The sequence below is a fragment of the Pleurodeles waltl genome, chromosome 3_1 (assembly GCF_031143425.1).
Source record: "Pleurodeles waltl isolate 20211129_DDA chromosome 3_1, aPleWal1.hap1.20221129, whole genome shotgun sequence".
Classification (NCBI taxonomy): Eukaryota; Metazoa; Chordata; class Amphibia; order Caudata; family Salamandridae; genus Pleurodeles; species Pleurodeles waltl.
Window position 1 is genome coordinate 939402200 of NC_090440.1, and position 20305 is coordinate 939422504.

Here is a 20305-nt window from a genome sequence, read left to right on the forward strand (position 1 = left end):
GATTTCCGGCTCGCTCATTTACTTTATTCTACTTTTAACCTTGTTGTAGTCAATGTTATTTTTGACTGTCTTCCATTTTGGAAACATCCTTCAATCGTCAAATAGGAAAAAGCGCCAAAGGAGGTGAAGAGGATGAGAGGAAGTACAGTGTTCTTATCAATTTATATGTAACAGTGGTGCATTTTCATACATGTACTATCAACGAGAAAATGCAACCTTTTTCTATCCACCTTTGCTCCTACAAAAAAAGAGCCATGAACTGCATACACTCTACTTCTCTGATATTTTCTCCTACCGTTTCAAAGGGTAAGGTGTTTTGAAATTAATGAAACCCCAAATAAGAAAAATGCCTGCAAACATTTAAAGAAATGTTTTCTTTTTTAAAACAATGTAAGCAAATCCGTTTACAAAGAACTGGATTCAACGTAATCAATTCGTGGATCCCGTAAACAGGACATACATGCATATCTCAAAGGGATTTGTATATCCCAGATAACACTATTGCAACATTGCACGCTTTTATTCCACATTTGACCACTCATTTATAGAAAGTCTCCATTCATCCATGAGCCATTTTCCACTCTTGTGTTTGATACCTTCTCAAACTCCGTTAATAAGACCTAAGGCCTGATCGGGGTGGTGGGAGTTAATGCAAAATCTGTTGATTTCTGACTGGATGAGTGCATCTGTTATAGCAGGAATTATACTGCCAACCAGCGGTTATCATCTATATAGAATGTTGCCATGCCTTCCAGATGTACACAAAACCTATTTCACAGGTGCAAACCCAAAATGTAACATATATGTCCTTATATTGCAGTACAGTTATCTTTAGACCCTGTAGCCTCCTGTGAGCATGGATTATAGCCGTGCCTGTCTCACACACACTGAAACCTTTCCATGAAATGTCAGTGTAGCAAAAGGCAGTAAAAATGAATTAATTTCCCGAGAATGTCATATGTACATGCCTCTGACTCGTTATGATCTTCTGCTTAGAGACAAGAAGTTGTCAATCACAGACCGGTTGAAAGCTGGGAGCACCATGAACCAAGTGTGGATGCTTATTCGGAATCCCACGGACGGAGATAAGGGGAAATACACCCTAGAAATATTTGATGGAAAAGACATTCACAAACGATCCCTCGATCTATCTGGGCAAGGTAAGCTGCCTTTTTTATGTATCTCCTTTAAAAAACAAACAATATCGGTGCTATCTAGAAGCCCTAGTTTTGAGACAGCCGAGATGTGCTGAAGTGATCGGTCCTGCATTTCTTCAACCTTCTTAACCTTTTTTAATAAACATTTTTTAACCTAGCCCGTTCTAACGTTTGAGAAATGCTTTCAAATGTTTCAACCCTCTGAAGCAGGAAGTGACAACAGAGGGCACAGGAAATGCTATCTTTTGAGCAGACAAAGGACTAATAGCCAAGAGGTTACATCTTTCATTTTCTTCCTGGGCAAAGCAGGTTAAAATGCATACTTGTTCTTAGCACCTTCTACTCCCTGAAACATTTGCACACTGCACTTTTGTCTTTGCTCTAATTTTCTGTTTTGAAAGCTTGAAGATTGTTCATTAAATGGTAATTGCCTATAAATAGTAAATAAAAGGTAGAAGGAAATAAACTTTCATTATTACTCAGAACATGACTATCGAGCATCGTATTAGAAACATGCTTTTTAATGCACAATTGACAGAAGGATATCTGAAGGACAGCTGTATCCACTTCATCTATATTAGCATAAATTCTATCCCATTATTTCTGACTCTTATATTTCAAAATACTGTTGTTGGCTGCCTATATTATTTACTCTAACTCTGCATTTGCCATGGAGCTTTGGATTCATATGCCAAAGATGCACACTTCTAAAGTGAGATTTTAAGGAAATCCGGTGACAAGAGCAAGAGAAGCAGTTTTACATATTATGTGAGATTATATCGATACACGCTGAAAAACATCTTAAAATATTCAGTCAATGTGGATATCAGTTCCCCATAAAAAAGATGCCTTGTGGAGGTTCATTCATGTGTTTGAATGCATTTCCTGCCTGACTGACTATGCATCCCCCTTAAAACTTCCCTTGAGGATCTCCATATTTGCAGACTTTATCAGGAAAGTATTAGCCTGTTCATGTTTTATATATATATATATATATATATATATATATCTATATATATATATATTTACATATCAGATAGATAGATATAGATATAGATATAACCGCATGGCCACGTGGCAGAATAGCTTGCTATAATATGGAGTATAACTAAAGTCTTTAGGTAATAAATGTGTTATTAAATACAGTAGCCATGGTGAGGGTATCCAGAGTTCAGCAGTACTCTCAGATTATACTACAATGTATGATGGAGAAAATACAGCATCCCCACCCTGTTGCAGGGAGAGCAAGCATGGGCAACGTCAAAACATGTAGCAATGTGAAACTGCTATAATTTTTTTTATTGTAAGTATAGGCCACAAAAAGGAAGAAAAGTAAATAAAATGTGGTACTGCTACCGTACTGTGATGGCCATATGCTTGCAATAAAAAATTTAAATTTGAAAAAAATACCAGTTGCCTATTATTTTAATCAAACAATATGGATGCTTCCTTGCAGGCTGTTGTATTTATAACAGGCATAGGAACACGTTATTCTTAATCGTACTATTGGAGTTGATGTGCTGTAAAATCATAGCTTAAACAGGCAAGGGTAACAAAACAACTACAAAAAAAGGAAAGAAAAAGCATTAGCTATGTATAGTACTGGCCCGCCGTCTATAGAACTGAAGTGCAGTTGTTTTAGGCAGAGATACATGTGTGATAAAACAAAATGATGTTACAGTGCAAGGGAATCAATGGCTGAAGTAGGCTGATCCTTTGCCCCATGCCCAATCTAAAATGCTCCTTCACGCTGATGCCACGCTGATGCTTAAATCCTGTAAATATTAAGTAAAGTCCACAGATCTGAATTCAGTAGAAGGAGGGATTGAAGCGATTGTTATTGTTAGTTAGTTTCATTTATTCATTTTTCAGCTTTCTCTAGTACATTCCAATCAAATGCCTTATAGAATATAATTCCAGATGCTGTACATGGTCAAAGACAAGCATAAAGTCAGCACAAAATTGTAGATGAAGTTGGGTTGTGGACACTTAACCTGATGCCTAACTGATAAATCATAGTGTTAGGCCAATTTAGCGAATGTAATTCTCTGCAGCTGATGACATTTATAATTATTCTGGTTATAAAACCAAACCTAGAAAGAAGTTTACCTTTTCTTTTGTCTACAGGGTCATGGAAGAGTGTGAAAAAAAACACAAATTAAAATGAATCTCCTTCATAAGATTCATCATTCATTTCCCAAGAGAATCTTAATCTATAGCATAGTCCATATTTGGTTTCCACAAACCCTCTCCTACGCATGTTATCACTCTTATTGGTGGCCTTCTGAGACTGATTGCCCCTTTTGCTGATGGCGGCTACTGTCGTTGGTTTTTGTATGATCTAAAATAATTGTAGTATTTCCGTGACAACCTGTGGATAGTCCACAATAATAACTGTTAAATTAGATGTAAGTATGATTGACTCTGGCAATGGTCATTAACGATCAATAGACTATTGTAAAACGTGTATGAAAATAGCTTTACTTGTAATTCTTAATTTGTTTGTCTACACTGGTATAAAATGTACAGATCTTTGAATGTATACCTCCAGCCAAGTTTTACTTTGTTAACACTTTTCTTTGTGATTCGTGGCAAATGTTTAAATTATGAATCAGGGCACTAATTAAGCTTTCGGATTTCATTACAAGTCAGAAGTGTGCCTAAAATATTGAAACCTGACAGGATACCATTGATTAAACCAGTTCATATGTTTGATTTTTGGATGTTAAATAATCTGAACAATTCCCTGTAGAGGCACGTCTTTGTGTCACGTCTTTGTGTCACCCAAATTATTTTTTGGACTAAGAAATGTATAAATTGTGCAGCACAACAGAGTTTCCTGTATCCCCCCAAATAGGGGGTGAAAGTACGCTGAAGCTGAAGAAGAAACTGCTCTGTGCTACACTAAGTGACAGACTTAGGTAAAGAAAATAAGGTTATATAATCCCTTTCACTAGATTGACTCTGTCCATTAAGACAGTAGTAATTTAGTCAATAAAAAAAAAATCACATTATATTAAGAACCATTCAATAGTAACAGTGGCATATCTGGGTGTAATCTTCGACCAGGGTGGCACTCAAACTAAACTTTAGTGGTAGAATTCCACCACAAGGATATATTGACAATAAAGTGTCTTAATAACAACATAAATGTGATTTAACCAGACAGGGTATAGGAACTTTCTGACATGACTTGGTATATCACTTATCAAGATAAAATAATATCTGGACAGGGGGTCCTTCAGTGGCAGTGTCTCCGATTGAGTAAATATGTAGGGTCTTTATAATAGCATTAAATACAGTATCCAAACAAACAATGAACTTGTGCTATGAGAAGCTACTGGTTATGCAGTGTTTTCAGACACACATCCATACAAATCAGATGCAGTAGGACATTTTCATAGTAGAAGAGTGAAGATACACTACTAGCAACACTTAAATCAAAGACATTTTTCACACAACATAACGACCAATTGTCATATTTCACATTTGCGTCTCTATATTAGTTGTAAAACGTAAAAGAGACATTTCAGAATTGTAACACATATACCTCTTTCTCTTTTTTGTAGTGTTTGCTGATGCAATGGCAGAATATCAGAGGCTAAAGTAAGTTTTGCTTAGTGTTATTTTTGGTGAGGGAAGAGGGAAAAATCATGGGTAAACATTCACAGAAAAAATTAGAATGTGAGTTCTGCATCAGAGGTAGGAATTGAAATCTCCTTGTTGAAGAGACATGCATAATTAGGCTTAATGCAGGGACAAAGCTGCAACAGACTGGTGAGGGGGTGAGCAGCTCTTACTGGGTAATAGTCAATCCAGCTTTCACCAGATAAATATACCAAATTGCTCAAAGCGTGATAAGAAAAGTATTCGATGTAAGGAATTCTGATGGCTGTTGATGACTGGCTAGGAATCGCTCTCCTCATAAGCACTAAATTGCATTGTGTGTGAATGGCTTTCAGGTCAATCTGTGTAGGAGACTGAATAAAAGGTTTGTGATATATACCATCCTTTATATAGTTAAATCCTGTTTCATCTGTCTGGTTTTCATGTTCTCCATTGAGCACTTGGGTAGTTTTCCAAGTTGTGAAGGCCATTTGTCTGTCTCTGGGCTCTGCGTTTTTCACATTGAGACATTTTTGCATTACCTCCATTTTGGCTAAATGTCAGGCAGCCCGCCCCTTCTCACAATCACTTCACATAAAGTACCAACCTGAGTGCCATGTTATTATGGACATTTCATTCCCACTCCACACCACAACCATAAACAAGATTGTCAACCACAAGTGTCCTTAATCAGGAAAATGCTTTTGAAGTCAATTGATGGAGCGGACTAGGGTCCTAGTGATAGAACTCCTGTAACACAGCCTGATCCCAAAATTGCAAAAGCTGCAGTTGGCCAAGCTAAGTTTTAACCTCTGGCAACATGGCCATTTCAAATGAGCCTGGTACATTTTCCACTACCCCCTGGTAATGTTGAGGTTCAAGTTTCAAACTTCTTCCATCATCCTGAAGGCCTACATGAAGAGAGGTCCAGTATGAGTCGATTCCTCCCTAAACTCCAGCTTGGGGTATTAATGTGTCTAATAAAATGAATTCATGTCTATACAGTACAATCTCTTCGACTATACTGCTGCTCTTCCTAATTCATTTTAGATGTTGCTACAAATGTACTGGTTAGAAATGAGGCATGTTCATATTTTGAAGACACTTTGGGGGTCATTCTGACCCTGGCGGTAATTACCGCCATGGCGGAGGTCGGCGGTAGCACCGCCAACATGCTGGCGGTGCACCGCTGGGCATTCTGACCGCGGCGGTTCAGCCGCGGCCAGAAACTGAAAGTCGGCGGTGTACCGCCGACTTTCCGCTGCCCTTGAGAATCCTCCATGGCGGCGGAGCGCGCTCCGCCGCCATGGGGATTCTGACACCCCCTACCGCCATCCTGTTCCTGGCGGGTCTCCCGCCAGGAACAGGATGGCGGTAGGGGGTGCCGCGGGGCCCCCGTAAGAGGGCCCCACAAAGTATTTCAGTGTCTGCTATGCAGACACTGAAATACGCGACGGGTGCCACTGCACCCGTCGCACCTTCCCACTCCGCCGGCTCAATTCTGAGCCGGCATCCTCATGGGAAGGCTGTTTCCCACTGGGCTGGCGGGCGGCCTTTTGGCAGTCGCCCGCCAGCCCAGTGGGAAACCCAGAATGACCGCCGCGGTCTTTCGACCGCGGTACGGTCTTCTGGCGGTTCCCGCTTGGCGGAGAATCACCCCCTTTGTATTTTGTCACTTCAATATAATTCCTGAATTTCACGCTACATGAAATGTGCAATATGTTCAAGTACAAAGGCCCATATTTATACTTTTTGACGCAAAACTGCGCTAACGCAGTTTTGCGTCAAAAAAATTAGCGCCGGCTAACGCCATTCTGAAGCGCCATGCGGGCGCCGTATTTAATCAATGACATTAGCCGGCGTTAGCCGCCGGCGCTGCCTGGTGTGCGTGGAAAAAAACAACGTACACCAGGCAGCGCCGGCGTAGGGGGATATGGGGCTTGGGCGTCAAGAAATGGGGCAAGTCAGGTTGAGGCAAATTTTTCGCCTCAACCCGATTTGCGCCATTTTTTTTCACTCCCAACCCCCATAGAAATGACTCCTGTCTTAGCAAAGACAGGAGTCATGCCCCCTTGCCCAATGGCCATGCCCAGGGGACTTCTGTCCCCTGGGCATGGTCATTGGGCATAGTGGCATGTAGGGGGGCACAAATCAGGCCCCCCTATGCCACAAAAAAAAACCACTTAACTGTACTTACCTTAATGTCCCTGGGATGGGTCCCTCCAGCCTTGGGTGTCCTCCTGGGGTGGGCAAGGGTGACAGGGGGGGTCCCTGGGGGCATGGGAGGGCACCTCTGGGCTCCTTCATAGCCCACAGGTCCCTTAACGCTTGCCTTTTGCAGACGCAAAAAAACGGCGCAATAGCGGCCTTACGTCATTTTTTTTGACCCGCCCACTCCCGGGCGTGAATTTTGCCCGGGAGTATAAATCCGACGCACATGCCTCGGAGTCGATTTTTTAGACGTGAACGCCTACCTTGCATCTCATTAACGCAAAGTTGGGCCCATATTTATACTTTTTGACGCAAAACTGCGCTAACGCAGTTTTGCGTCAAAAAAATTAGCGCCGGCTAACGCCATTCTGAAGCGCCATGCGGGCGCCGTATTTAATCAATGGCGTTAGCCGGCGGCGCTGCCTGTTGTGCGTGGAAAAAAACGACGTACACCAGGCAGCGCCGGCGTAGGGGGATATGGGGCTTGGGCGTCAAGAAATGGGGCACGTCAGGTTGAGGCAAATTTTTCGCCTCAACCCGATTTGCGCCATTTTTTTTCACTCCCAACCCCCATAGAAATGACTCCTGTCTTAGCAAAGACAGGAGTCATGCCCCCTTGCCCAATGGCCATGCCCAGGGGACTTCTGTCCCCTGGGCATGCTCATTGGGCATAGTGGCATGTAGGGGGGCACAAATCAGGCCCCCCTATGCCTCAAAAAAAAAAAAAAAAAAACACTTACCTGTACTTACCTTAATGTCCCTGGGATGGGTCCCTCCAGCCTTGGGTGTCCTCCTGGGGTGGGCAAGGGTGACAGGGGGGGGTCCCTGGGGGCATGGGAGGGCACCTCTGGGCTCCTTCAGAGCCCACAGGTCCCTTAACGCCTGCCTTTTGCAGGCGCTAAAAAACGGCGCAAAAGCGTCCGTACGTCATTTTTTTTGACCCGCCCACTCCCGGGCGTGAATTTTGCCCGGGAGTATAAATCCGACGCACATGCCTCGGAGTCGATTTTTTAGACGTGAACGCCTACCTTGCATCTCATTAACGCAAAGTAGGGCCCATATTTATACTTTTTGACGCAAAACTGCGCTAACGCAGTTTTGCGTCAAAAAAATTAGCGCCGGCTAACGCCATTCTGAAGCGCCATGCGGGCGCCGTATTTAATCAATGGCGTTAGCCGGTGTTAGCCGCCGGCGCTGCCTGGTGTGCGTGGAAAAAAACGACGTACACCAGGCAGCGCCGGCGTAGGGGGATATGGGGCTTGGGCGTCAAGAAATGGGGCAAGTCAGGTTGAGGCAAATTTTTCGCCTCAACCCGATTTGTGCCATTTTTTTTCACTCCCAACCCCCATAGAAATGACTCCTGTCTTAGCAAAGACAGGAGTCATGCCCCCTTGCCCAATGGCCATGCCCAGGGGACTTCTGTCCCCTGGGCATGGTCATTGGGCATAGTGGCATGTAGGGGGGCACAAATCAGGCCCCCCTATGCCACAAAAAAAAAAAAAAACACTTACCTGTACTTACCTTAATGTCCCTGGGATGGGTCCCTCCAGCCTTGGGTGTCCTCCTGGGGTGGGCAAGGGTGACAGGGGGGGTCCCTGGGGGCATGGGAGGGCACCTCTGGGCTCCTTCAGAGCCCACAGGTCCCTTAACGCCTGCCTTTTGCAGGCGCTAAAAAACGGCGCAAAAGCGGCCGTACGTAATTTTTTTTGACCCGCCCACTCCCGGGTGTGAATTTTGCCCGGGAGTATAAATCCGACGCACATGCCTCGGAGTCGATTTTTTAGACGTGAACGCCTACCTTGCATCTCATTAACGCAAAGTAGGTGTCCACGCTAAAAAATGACGCAAACTCCATGGACTTTGGCGCTAGACGCGTCTAACGCCAAAGTATAAATATGGAGTTAGTTTTGCGTCTAAATTGCGTCAAAAAAAATACGCAATTCCGGCGCAAACGGAGTATAAATATGCCCCTAGGTGTCCACGCTAAAAAATGACGCAAACTCCATGGACTTTGGCGCTAGACGCGTCTAACGCCAAAGTATAAATATGGAGTTAGTTTTGCGTCAAAATTGCGTAAAAAAAAAAGACGCAATTCCGGCGCAAACGGAGTATAAATATGCCCCAAAATACCTTTCACAAAGCCAGTCTCCTGTCAGTATTTTGCCTGACTCTTTAGACCTTGGTATACCCATAAACATTACAGCTACTGGAGACACTGGTGGACTAATTTTTTGTATTATGCGCATATGTTTGCGAGCTTCGCAAACTGCATATTTCGCACAAAATTTATTTGCAAATTGCACAATTTAGGGCCATATGTACAAACACATTTTCCCATAGACACAGAATGGGTAAAACCCTTTGGTACATCTGGCCCTTAGTTCCATGACAGATGCTGCAGTTCCCCGTGTTGACGAGTGCAATATAATTCCAGTCCCTTTATTGTATATTGACACTTCTTGTCAATCGCATGACCTTGCTTCTCATTCAGTGGCTTTTCTTATGTATCCCATTCCCTAGAGCACAGCTTCTTTATCATCCTTTTGACGGCTGGAAGACTTGTATCTTTCCGCACCGGACTCCTTATTTATTTTTTTGTACAGCACTACATGGGAGTATTTTTTTTGCTCTCCTTCCCCTCCCTGCTCACTGTTTTTAATTCCATACTCCTACCCTGCACTCTTAAGTTGCTTCTCCAGACCGCTGCTCCTCTGATGCTCTCCTCTTCCTCCCTATCCTGTTTTTTTATTTCATTTCTTTTGTTTTCAGAGGGCCTGGCAGCTGCAATTTTCTACCACAACACTCCTTTCTCCAAAAAAGCGCTTTTATGCACTTTTCATAATTTCTAATTTATCATTCAAAGATGGACATCCCTTATTTTGGAATGGTAAACAAAACATTTTAAAAAATGGCAGCCTCAGCATCATGACGCATATATGTGCACGTTTGCTGACGCATGTGCACCTATACTTCACAGTGGGGCCGGCCATTTTTATGGGCGAGCACAAAGTGCTCTGTCCATTCTGTAATCTCTCTTTGGGCTTGAAACCACGCCCATCCCACGTCAGACACTTACATTGGTTCGTGGGCTTGCCTTTTAAAATCCGCTTGCTTTCATTTGTGAAAGGCATGCATACCTCATGCCTTTTCCAGTGTAGCCCACCTACACAGCACTGGTAAAGTACCAAAAACATAAGAGGCTGGATGTTTTCAGCCTGGAGTCCAGACTACTTTATCTGTTTAATTTCCACGCATTTGCATTTTACATAGCGCAATGGCGCTGCATTTTTTTTTGCTTTACAACGCTAATAGCACTAACTCGAACAAATTCGAGACCCGTTGCATTGAAAATGCTTGTTTACTTTTACTGATGCTGTTATCATTGACAAAAACACTGATAAAGCCAAAAGGACAGCTAACTCCTGTCAATGGCAAGACATATTGGGTTTGATAATGCTTGTTCCATAAACTATTTAGCCACTCACCTACTATTTGATTGCTACTTTTCAATAAACTATTTTGTGGATTCGCTTGTATTTGGGTGGTCTTGCTCTGCAATCTGGACTGCGGTTGTGTTTTTACTTGGGTAGTATTTTTCAGTAATCTACATTGTGGTTTAGCTATTTGTAGGTGCTAATTTTCAGTTGGTTACTTTGTGGTTTAGATGTTATTTGGGTCCTTTTTTTTGTAAATAAACTGTTTATGAATTAGCTGTTTTTTCACTTTGCTATTCAATATGCTTTTGTTATTGTTAGAGTGTTGTTTTTCAGTAAGCGATTTAGTGCATTAACAATTACTCGGATGGTCTTTTCCAAGAAACTCTTGGTATGTTGTTTTTCACTATCTCCACTAAGCAAATATTCATATACATTGTAATTCTGCAAGTGCATCACAAACTCTGAATCTATACAACCATCATAGCCAGGATGAACTGCGGAGGAAATGTTCACCTCTTAGTTAATCCTTGATTATGTAGGAACAGCATATAAGTATGCATAATTCATCATGACCTGGCAGTGCTCGTTCAGTCTGATCACGTGCGCTCAGCGGCTGGTGCTTGCAGCCAACATTCCTATACATGTTAGCATCCAGGTTCGGATACCCAACACATTGTATGGTGGAAGTTTATATTAATTAAACGTATTCTATTTATGAATGATCAAAGTTCATTTTCTTCTACTTTACAGAGAAGCAGCTATTGCAGAAAAGAGTAAGTTGATTTTGGATTTTATTTCGCTCTATTTGTTAGCAGTTATTATATTCTTATTTTCGAACTCTAACAGTTCATAGGAACAAAAAATCTTGTGAAACTTCTAATATCAATCAGCAATTAAGTTGAGAAAAGTAAAATTGCGCTTAGTACCTTCACTATGGCTTAACTCAGGAAGACGAAACAGCCCCATGGTTATTTGTGGATCGGCGTGGATTTTCAGTTACATGTGTAACTACATTGAGTATGTTGGAAAGTAATAAATGTACTTAGGTATAATTCTTTAAAGACCATATGCCAATTAAAGTCCTTGATGTGTAAAAACAAAAGCAATTGTTTACCATATATTTTTAGTACCCAAATATTGGAAATTATGTCTCCCCAGATCGCGCCAGGGTTGTTCGTGGCCTCCCTGATGTTGCAACAATCATGGAAGATAAGGTACAAATTGAAATGGCTTGTGAATGAATTTGTCATGTCTATTACGCAGGGTTATTCTGGGTAAATATACTTTCAAATGTAAAGAGATATTAGGAAAACTCAAATACATGAGTTTAAAGAAGTTTTTTCGAAGTAATTCTGCATGAACATATTCTACAATGCGAGGGGTTAGTAACAGAAAAACAAGGAAGACATTATGGGCCTCATTTATATGTTGGTGGTATATGGTGAGATAGAATGCATACCGCCAACATGAGGGTCTGCCCACCCAATTTAAATGCCGGCGGATCGTCGTTGCCACATCCAAACCTCTCTGACAGCCCGACCAAGTAAAGAACATCACAGAAAGGCCTACATGTGTGCCTGCCAAATCAGGATGGGAGGACATGTTGCCTTTTTTACTGCCTGTCACCACCAGACAAACTCTAGCGGTGGGGGACAGTAAAAGTAAAAAAAGTGCTCCCGCCCAGCCATGGGTGGTAACTCCCTTGGTGAGGGGAGCATTACTTTTTTATTTTCAAAAAGAAAATCAGGTGTTGGGAGTTTCTTTTTCAAAATAAAAAAATAATACTGTCTGATGCTGGGCTGTATCATGCTGACGCAGCCTTGCACCAAACAGCTGATTGCGAAGGCAGGAATTGCTGTGACGGCAGTTCCTGCAAATGCTTTTTAAATGACCACCAGCATGGCAGTCATTTATAAATTCGGCAGTCGGGACCTCCACCGGGGTGATGGGGGTATTTTCTCATCACTCTGGGGAAACAACGGTCCAATCACTGAGATATAAATGAGGCCTGTATTAATTAAAAGAGAGGACCAAAAAATGTAATATCTATAAATTAAATTCCCAGAAAGCATTTGGGTGCTGATTTAGAGTTTGATGGAGAGAGTACTTGATCGCAACAGACCACCCTCTCTGCAAACTCAAGGGGCCTGATTCACAAACTGCACTTTGTAGTTCATAATGTAGTACTGCCAAAGTACTACAAAGTGCTATTTACAAACTATGTGAGGAATTTACACCTATGTGTTACCTATGCTCATGTGCACAAAGTTCTCCGCCCCGACTACGGAGTCTCTGCACATGTAAATATATGTTTTAGTAGTAATTGTGGGAGAGACTGAAGGCAAAGGGTGGAAAAAGAGGCAGACTTACTACAAAAGGGAAGTAGTTTAGGGAGAAGTAAGAGGAGTTTAGGGGAGGTGAGGGAGGGTTTTAAGAAGGGACATCTTCCACCCACCCAAGAGTAAGCCAATTGCTATACTCAGGTGTTGGAGATGTGTAACTTACACTTTTGCAGTAAATTTACGCTCTAAGTTTGTGAATACCAAAAAGTAGTAAACTAACTTAAAAGTGTAAATTACTCAAAAGTGTAAGTTGCCTTTATGAATCAGGCCCAAAGTCCATCGCCCAATTTAAGGGCAGGAAAACATGAAGTATGTCAACAGTAGGCTCTATCGCCGACATACTTCTCCAACTTCCTGAAGGAGTGCAGGTCACCGGAAGTTAACACACAACACCATCTGCCCAATATAGAGAGTGGATGGCATCATGTGTTTTTTTCTTTTTTTTGCTGTCAGTTACCACCAAGAAACACCTGGCAGTGAGGGATATAAAAAAAAAACTCAGAAACCCCCACACAATGGGAGAGAGCTCCCATGGTGTGGGGGTTTATTAGTTTTCCATTTCGAAAACAAGATCCTGCTTTGGGAGTTTGTTTTTGAAGAATGAAAAACTTTGCAAAAGTCTGTGGGCCAACTGTTATGGCTGACAGAACTGTCCATCCAGGGACTTTTGGGCTGTGCGAGCGGTACGGCCGCACCAGGCTCTGACCTCAGGGGGGCGCTGTGTTTAGCAATAACGTGCGATTTGAAAGCACCTGCTGAAAAGTTCCTTGTGCGTCCAGCCTTCAGGAAACAATTAAAATGTCAAGATACCTCCTGTGATTAATGTTCCTGCTATGGAGAAAGATGGGAGTTTTGCCTAGTGGCAGTTTTGACTCAAAGTAGCATAGAGGATTAATATGCCTGCTGCAACTAACAGAACTATGGGGCATATTTGAGAAAAGTGGTGCTGCACACAGTGCATCACCACTTTTCTTGCACCCCTTAGTAAACCCCTAATGCCACCATGTGTGCGTCATATTTAAAATACGGTGCACAATGGCGGTAGTTAGGGGACTTGCTTCAGAATGTTTTACGCTAGTCCCTGCGCTTTGCAGTATTAGTGTCAAAAATGTTGACGCTAATCTTGCAAAGCACCCAGAGGCCCATTGTAACCAATGGAAGCCTCCTTTTAATGCCCGCCCTCTGTCATACCGATGGAGTACCCTCTACCAACTAAGCTCAAAATCGGCCCCTTGAATTAATCAGGTCATTACATATTAATAAAACATCTTGAGCAACGCATATTGTTTTATATTGATAATAAATCAATGCTGATGCATGATATTTATAGTTCCATGACAGATGCTTACAACTTGTACTGAGAACTTGAAACTGTTGTTAAATTGTTTCTAACAGGCGTGTCTAACGTTGGTCCAGAGGTGCAAGATCAACCCCAGAAATGTACAATAAAAACAGATAATGTAAAGGACCTCCTTGGCATTGACTTGCCCTCCTTGGCCTTTGTTGGACAACCTTTATGAGGATTTTTTCCACCATATACTCACATTAACAATTTTGATAGGTTGACATTGTTTCTACGGACACAGGTGTTTTTATACTAGTCTGTTTTTAACTATGTGCTTTTCATTACAGACTCTGTGCCTGACATGCATTATTTCTGGGGATCCCATGCCTGAAGTCTCTTGGCTGAAAAATGAGAGGGAGATTACCTTCAGAGATCGCTACACACTGGACGTGAAGGGCACTGTGGTCACTATCACGATTGAAAAGGTCTGCAGTGAGGACTCGGGACGATACAGCATCTTCGTCAAGAACAAATATGGGTCAGAGACCGGACAGGTGACCGTGAGCGTTTTCAAACACGGCGAAGAGCCAGAGGAGCTGAAGCAATCATTCCAAAGTCCTTAGAAACCTTATGTGTAGAAAGACTTAGACCAGGGTGTCGAACATTAGTGCAGGAAGAATAAATCTATATCACGTATAGTGGGTTAAACTTAGGCCCTTATTCATACTTTTTTAGCGCCGCATTTGCGTTGTTTTGTGACGCAAAAGTGACGCAAACTTACAAAATACAATTGCGCTAAAAAAGTATAAATATGGGCCTTAGAATCACAGTTGGTACATTTATCTTATATAGTAATTTTGAAAATCTGGCATGGATCTGGCGTTCATAGACATTTTAGACACCCTGGACATAAACTCTTAGAACACATCAGAATGAGTGTATATTAATAAATCTAATCTCATATAAATGTATGTGTACCTGTAAACGTATACAGTCTTGGTGCTGATAAAGGGTGGCATCCTGGATGCTCTCCTTGCGTTTGTGATAGCAGTGCTTTTAACATAAAAGGGCATGGATCTGCGTAAGTGTTCTCTGCGACACGCATTAATAATTAATGCATACAATGGGAGCAATGCACGAAATATCATTATTAGATAAATCGACTACATACTCCACTGGGAATTTACTACTGCTTTAAAAGTCCCAACAAAGTAACAACATCCTCGCAGGTCTCTCTTCTTATTGACAACCACAAATGTTAGTATTTTGGAGAAAAAAATACTGAATCACTGGTAATTTATTTTACGTATAAAATTATTATCTTGATTACTAAAATGGATTTCCGGGCATTTAATATGGATGTTACGTTCTTTGATGAGAAGGTAAAGTGATAAGAAGTCCAAACCAGAAGAGGCTGGTCATCATGCATCCGAGAAAATATTGTCCATTAGATAATGGCCTTTACTGCATTTTTCCTGTTCTTTTAGACCTGTTGGTATGTAAAACACGTAAACAGGGCTGTGCAGGTGAACCACTGGAAACCCTTGGGTCTTGCATTGATATAAAAACAGTTTTGTTTTGATGTTCGCAGACAGCCCGTGGAAACAAGAACAGATGGATATAGTGGATAAACTATATATTTCTAAAGCCCATGCTGTTATCATAATCCAACGTTTTCTCATACAGCCAGTGGGGCAGAGGGATGTTTTAGCAACCACCCATGTAAAAAAAGCACAGTTGTATCACTAGCCAGATTTTAGGATTCACCTTCGAGGAGTTTGACACATTTTAAATAAAAAACATTAAATTGGCAGATCTTGGTCACTGTGTTGAGAAGAAGCATGTTTCTATTCAGTATAGAAAAACGTTTTAAGGTCTGGCCTCTAACCCTCTGTATGGCATGTTGCACCCTCAACAGCTTCCACGCGCTCATAATTAATCTAGTTTAACAGTTTGATAAATATGCTTCTGTGTATATTCTTAAGTGGCTCCCAAGAGACTGCTTATGCTCTTGGAATGACCACGTTTTATGAATAAGGGAACTGTGTAGCATTAGGACTAAAAATGATTAAGCCTAAAAGATATTGCAGGATGGGGGCAAGGCTTTTATTGGTACCATCAGGAAGTCCTACAAGTTGTCACTGGTGATGTATCTTTTTATGTGTACCAATCAATCTTTCTGATGCACAGTAACCCTAGCAGACATGATGATGGTCTTGCCATCTTTCTAAAAGAGTACAAGGAAGTATGATTTTGTTGTGTAATAACAAAAGCAGCCTGTAGGTGTGGCCATTCTGTGAGACACACATTGGGAAATGGATGCTAAGGGTGAATGAAAAAGGGTCTGAATCTGAGGAAACTGCTGCAGGTGGTAATATGAATGTGGGGGTCAGCTTTCCACTGAAGTACCAAAGGATGAATGAAGGAAAATAAACTGCAGGAGACTCAGATGATACCTTGTAGATGTGTTTGATTATATTTAATTGTAAGAAAAAGATATAAGCTTGTAAGGATCCCTTTACTTTTCCTCCACTCTGCTGTCTATTTATTGACACAAAGAAATCATCTCTTTATAAAACATTTACTTGATGTAATTGATATTGTGGCAATGTTCTAGTGAAGGTCCCTCCTTCTTTGATATAGAGACTTACCAGACAGATGTAGTTCAAGTGGCATGGACCGTACACCGAATAGATAAATGTCAGCAGTGGGATGACCGCCCCAGTGAGAGGAATTCGTTTCAAGTGAGTTGGAGTGCTAAAGGAAACCAGTTTGGGCATCATTCAGTGTTATGCATAATATTGGGTGGTATACCACCCAATGCACTCTCTCCTTGCACGTTTTACCACCTAATTCAGGGCTTCACATTATTAACGAGGAACCAGTGCAAACATGTTTTAGCCTATTATTGAGCCCGCTTTGTGCTTGGATTTTCCACCATAGTATATCTAGTGGTAAAACGTGGTGCAAAAATCAAGCAAGCATCAGCACTTTTTGCATATACCTCACAGTTGGTGCAAAATCTAAAAATGGGGACAAAATAATTTGCCCCTTTTTCTATATTTTGTATACAAAAACTAATGCCCTCCTGAATTAAAAAACTACAGGGAGGTTGTCTCCAATGAGCTAGTTAGAAACCGGGTAACCATGCCAGCGAAGTCCTGAAAAAGGTAATATTAGTGCTGAGCAATAAGAAATAAGATTGGAGGCAATGCCGTCACGCAGTCTCTGCTGCGTTGCATCAGTGAGCTTAGCGATATTAAACAATTAGCATTAGCAAGAGTGCCACAAGAGTGTGAGATCTGAATAGAAAACGAGATGTAACCTGGAAGAAGCATAGGGTAGAGACGGTAGGGGAAAAAGAAGAGTTTGGCTCCATGGGTAGATCCCTTTGGGCACGGGCGAACCAGGATCTCCTGTACTGTTGCCCTCCTCAATAGGCCGGACCCGGTGGAGGCAATTGATGTGATATGAAGATTGTGCTAAACGCCACCATGAAGTAGAGGGGGCAAAGAGGAGGCAAGTGGGAAAGGGAGAGAGAGAGAGGGAGGGTATGCCTAGAAAGCAAAGCCCTTATGTACAGAAGCTGAGTGCAGGATGAAGAGTTGAAAGGTGGTCCTGGTCCACAGAGACTGGCAAAGTGATAAAGGCAAAGTGGAGTGACACGAAAGAAACAGACTATTTATCACTGACAGAATAATAGCGATTAGAACACTGGGAACAAAAGGTAATATTTTGGTTAAAAGGAATTAACTTTTTTTATGCAACGATTGCTATCACTCTCGAGATCACAGGCGCTGCTGTTACCCAATGAAATCTTACTGACAGCACTGAGTTTGAGGACTGGGCGCTGAGCCGCTTTTGATGGGATTCAAACTTGTGACTTGCTGATAACTGCAAATTGGAAGAGCAAGCAATTACCTCTTTACCAGCTGTCATTCAGAGTTATATACACTGCTCCATTTTGACAGTGGCTAAAATTAAATATCTTTCATCTCTAAGACAGTGACTGGAAATTAACTACTTAAAGGAAACACCAGGCTGTTCTTGTGAAATATTATTTTCCTTGAGAAATCAACGAAACTTTTTTGGGATAAAATCACCCCATAAAATTGTATTTCATAAAAAATGCATCACACCGCAAATTCAAGAAAAAAACAATTTTTAAATGAAAGATCATTTAAAAGATATAACCCTAATAAATATTTACATTCATTGATTGAAGCAGGAAACCAGTTTCTTGAGAAATCTTAGAAAATTGCAAGTACATACTTTAATGAATAGCCAAGAACAAGCAGAAATTCAATCCGCAGCTGATGGCCTTTACAATCTGCAACAGATAGAGCTATCTCTTTTAAAAGAAAAAAGGAGGTATGGTTTATAAGGTAACGTTTTCATCTGTACAAAATGAAATGCAGGTACATTTACTTTCATTGACAAAAAGACAATTTCAAAAAATTATATATTTTAAGTCAACTTCTTTTCCTTTTTTTCTTTTATAATACGTTGTTAAACTTTGGGAGAAATCAATGTGTAGAGAAATAATTAAACCAGATGCAAAAAGAAATAACAGGAAGACAGAAATACAGGGGCCCTGCAAATAATTAACAGTTAAACATGTGTCAGCATACTTAATATATTGCACACTGAACAAGAATAAATAAAAAAAGAAGGTATTTTATAGCTTTGTGTCTCTATATAAACCCTATAAGTCTAGAAATTAAGAGGCCTCGTTTGGTGCAAAAGGATTGTAACCTATAGGCCCCCATTGAAATGACATGCTCGGTATGGAGACCTGAGATAAACTCCTGCTAGTATTGAGACAATGTAGGGGGGAGTTTCTTTCCAGGCTTGCACAATAAATATGTCAGCTTCTTTTCCATTGCAGTAAATTCCATGCGCATGCTACAGTTATTGTGAAATCTCAAGTTCGTCCATTGGCTTCAGTAGATGTGTGTACACAATAAATGAAATATCACAACGGGTAGTTGTTTTCATCTTTCTTTAACATAGGTTGTGTAAAACGCGAGATGGAGATATGCTTGATTGGATACAAAAGTTTACTCAATTACACAATGGCATTCCCTTCTTTGTGAAGTCAACGCATTAACAAACGGTAATACGCTATGTCATGTAAGCAAACCCAGCTGTGTATACCACCCCGCTTTCCGGGGGTGCTCCAATTTAAATGCCTTCAATTTCTGTCAGAACCCAAACTTTCAAGACATGGGGCCAGATGTACAAAGGCTTTTAACCGGTTGCGACGGCCCATTGTATCAATTGCGACCGGTAAAATGCCTTTTGGCATGTACCATCCCCATTTTGTGAGTTGGTAACCTATTACCGATTCGCGAAATGTGTTTGAGACTCGCTATGAGGAAGGGGCCTGCCAAGGGCATCCCTTCCTAATTGCAACTCGGAGAGGGGTGTAAGAATGTTTTCAAACAGGAATGCAGAAGCAAAACATTTACAGTTACCACCAACTTTAAGATGGTGGTAACCAATTCAAAAACGGAAAGGGGTCTCCAAGGGAACACTTCCCCTTTGCTATTGGGATGCACGGACCACTGGCTACACTGGCTACTCTTAAAAAATGAAACAAACGTTTCTTTTTTGTTTTTGAAATGCATCCTGTTTTCCTTTCAGGAAAACGGGCCTCATTAAAAAAAAATGGTTTCGGTTAAAAAGCAGCCACAGACATGGTGGTCTGCTGACCCCAGCAGGCCACCATCCCTGTGAGTGTGGCCATTCCCCAATGGCTCACAATTTGTGACCTGCCTCATGAATGTTAATGAAGCAGGTCCCTTGCAACCCATTTGGGAATCGCTAACAGCGTAGAGGACACTTCTGTACATTTTGTATTGCAACTCACAATTTGTGACTCTCAAGAATTCGCAAATTGCGAGTCACGATACAAAATGGTAGTACATCCAGCCCATAGTGAGGAGAGACAGATTCTTCCTTCTGTGAGCCTTCAGCCACTGGAACAGAATGATCATCTACATCCAAGGCCTCCCTACAGATCTCCTTGACAGCCAGTTAGTCTCCTAACTCATGCTGCATTCACCGCCTCTCTACCTACACTCCAATGGAGCCAAAGGAGCTGCTGCCTCCTCTATAGCTGTTCTGGCACCTATTGAGTTGAATATTTCATCTAGCTGCATGCAGTAACCAAACAGTCCGCACACTGTATGTATCTATGTGGGAATTCAGGCCGTCCAACGCAAGGTAAGACAATCAAGGTAAAATGTGCGTGCTATAGGCAGA

General features: G+C 41.6%; 1 protein-coding gene across 1 annotated transcript in view; it reads left to right on the forward strand.

Annotated features, from left to right (window-relative positions):
* MYOM3 (myomesin 3) overlaps window positions 1-19019 on the forward strand; it is a 394520-nt gene extending 375501 nt beyond the window's left edge. The window contains exons 33-37 of the mRNA XM_069223954.1: window positions 997-1160; window positions 4727-4763; window positions 11162-11184; window positions 11570-11625; window positions 14386-19019. Coding sequence (XP_069080055.1) covers window positions 997-1160; window positions 4727-4763; window positions 11162-11184; window positions 11570-11625; window positions 14386-14661 — 556 coding nt within the window. The 3' untranslated portion in view covers window positions 14662-19019. The remainder of the gene's footprint in view (window positions 1-996; window positions 1161-4726; window positions 4764-11161; window positions 11185-11569; window positions 11626-14385) is intronic.
* The last annotated feature ends 1286 nt before the right edge of the window (window positions 19020-20305 follow it).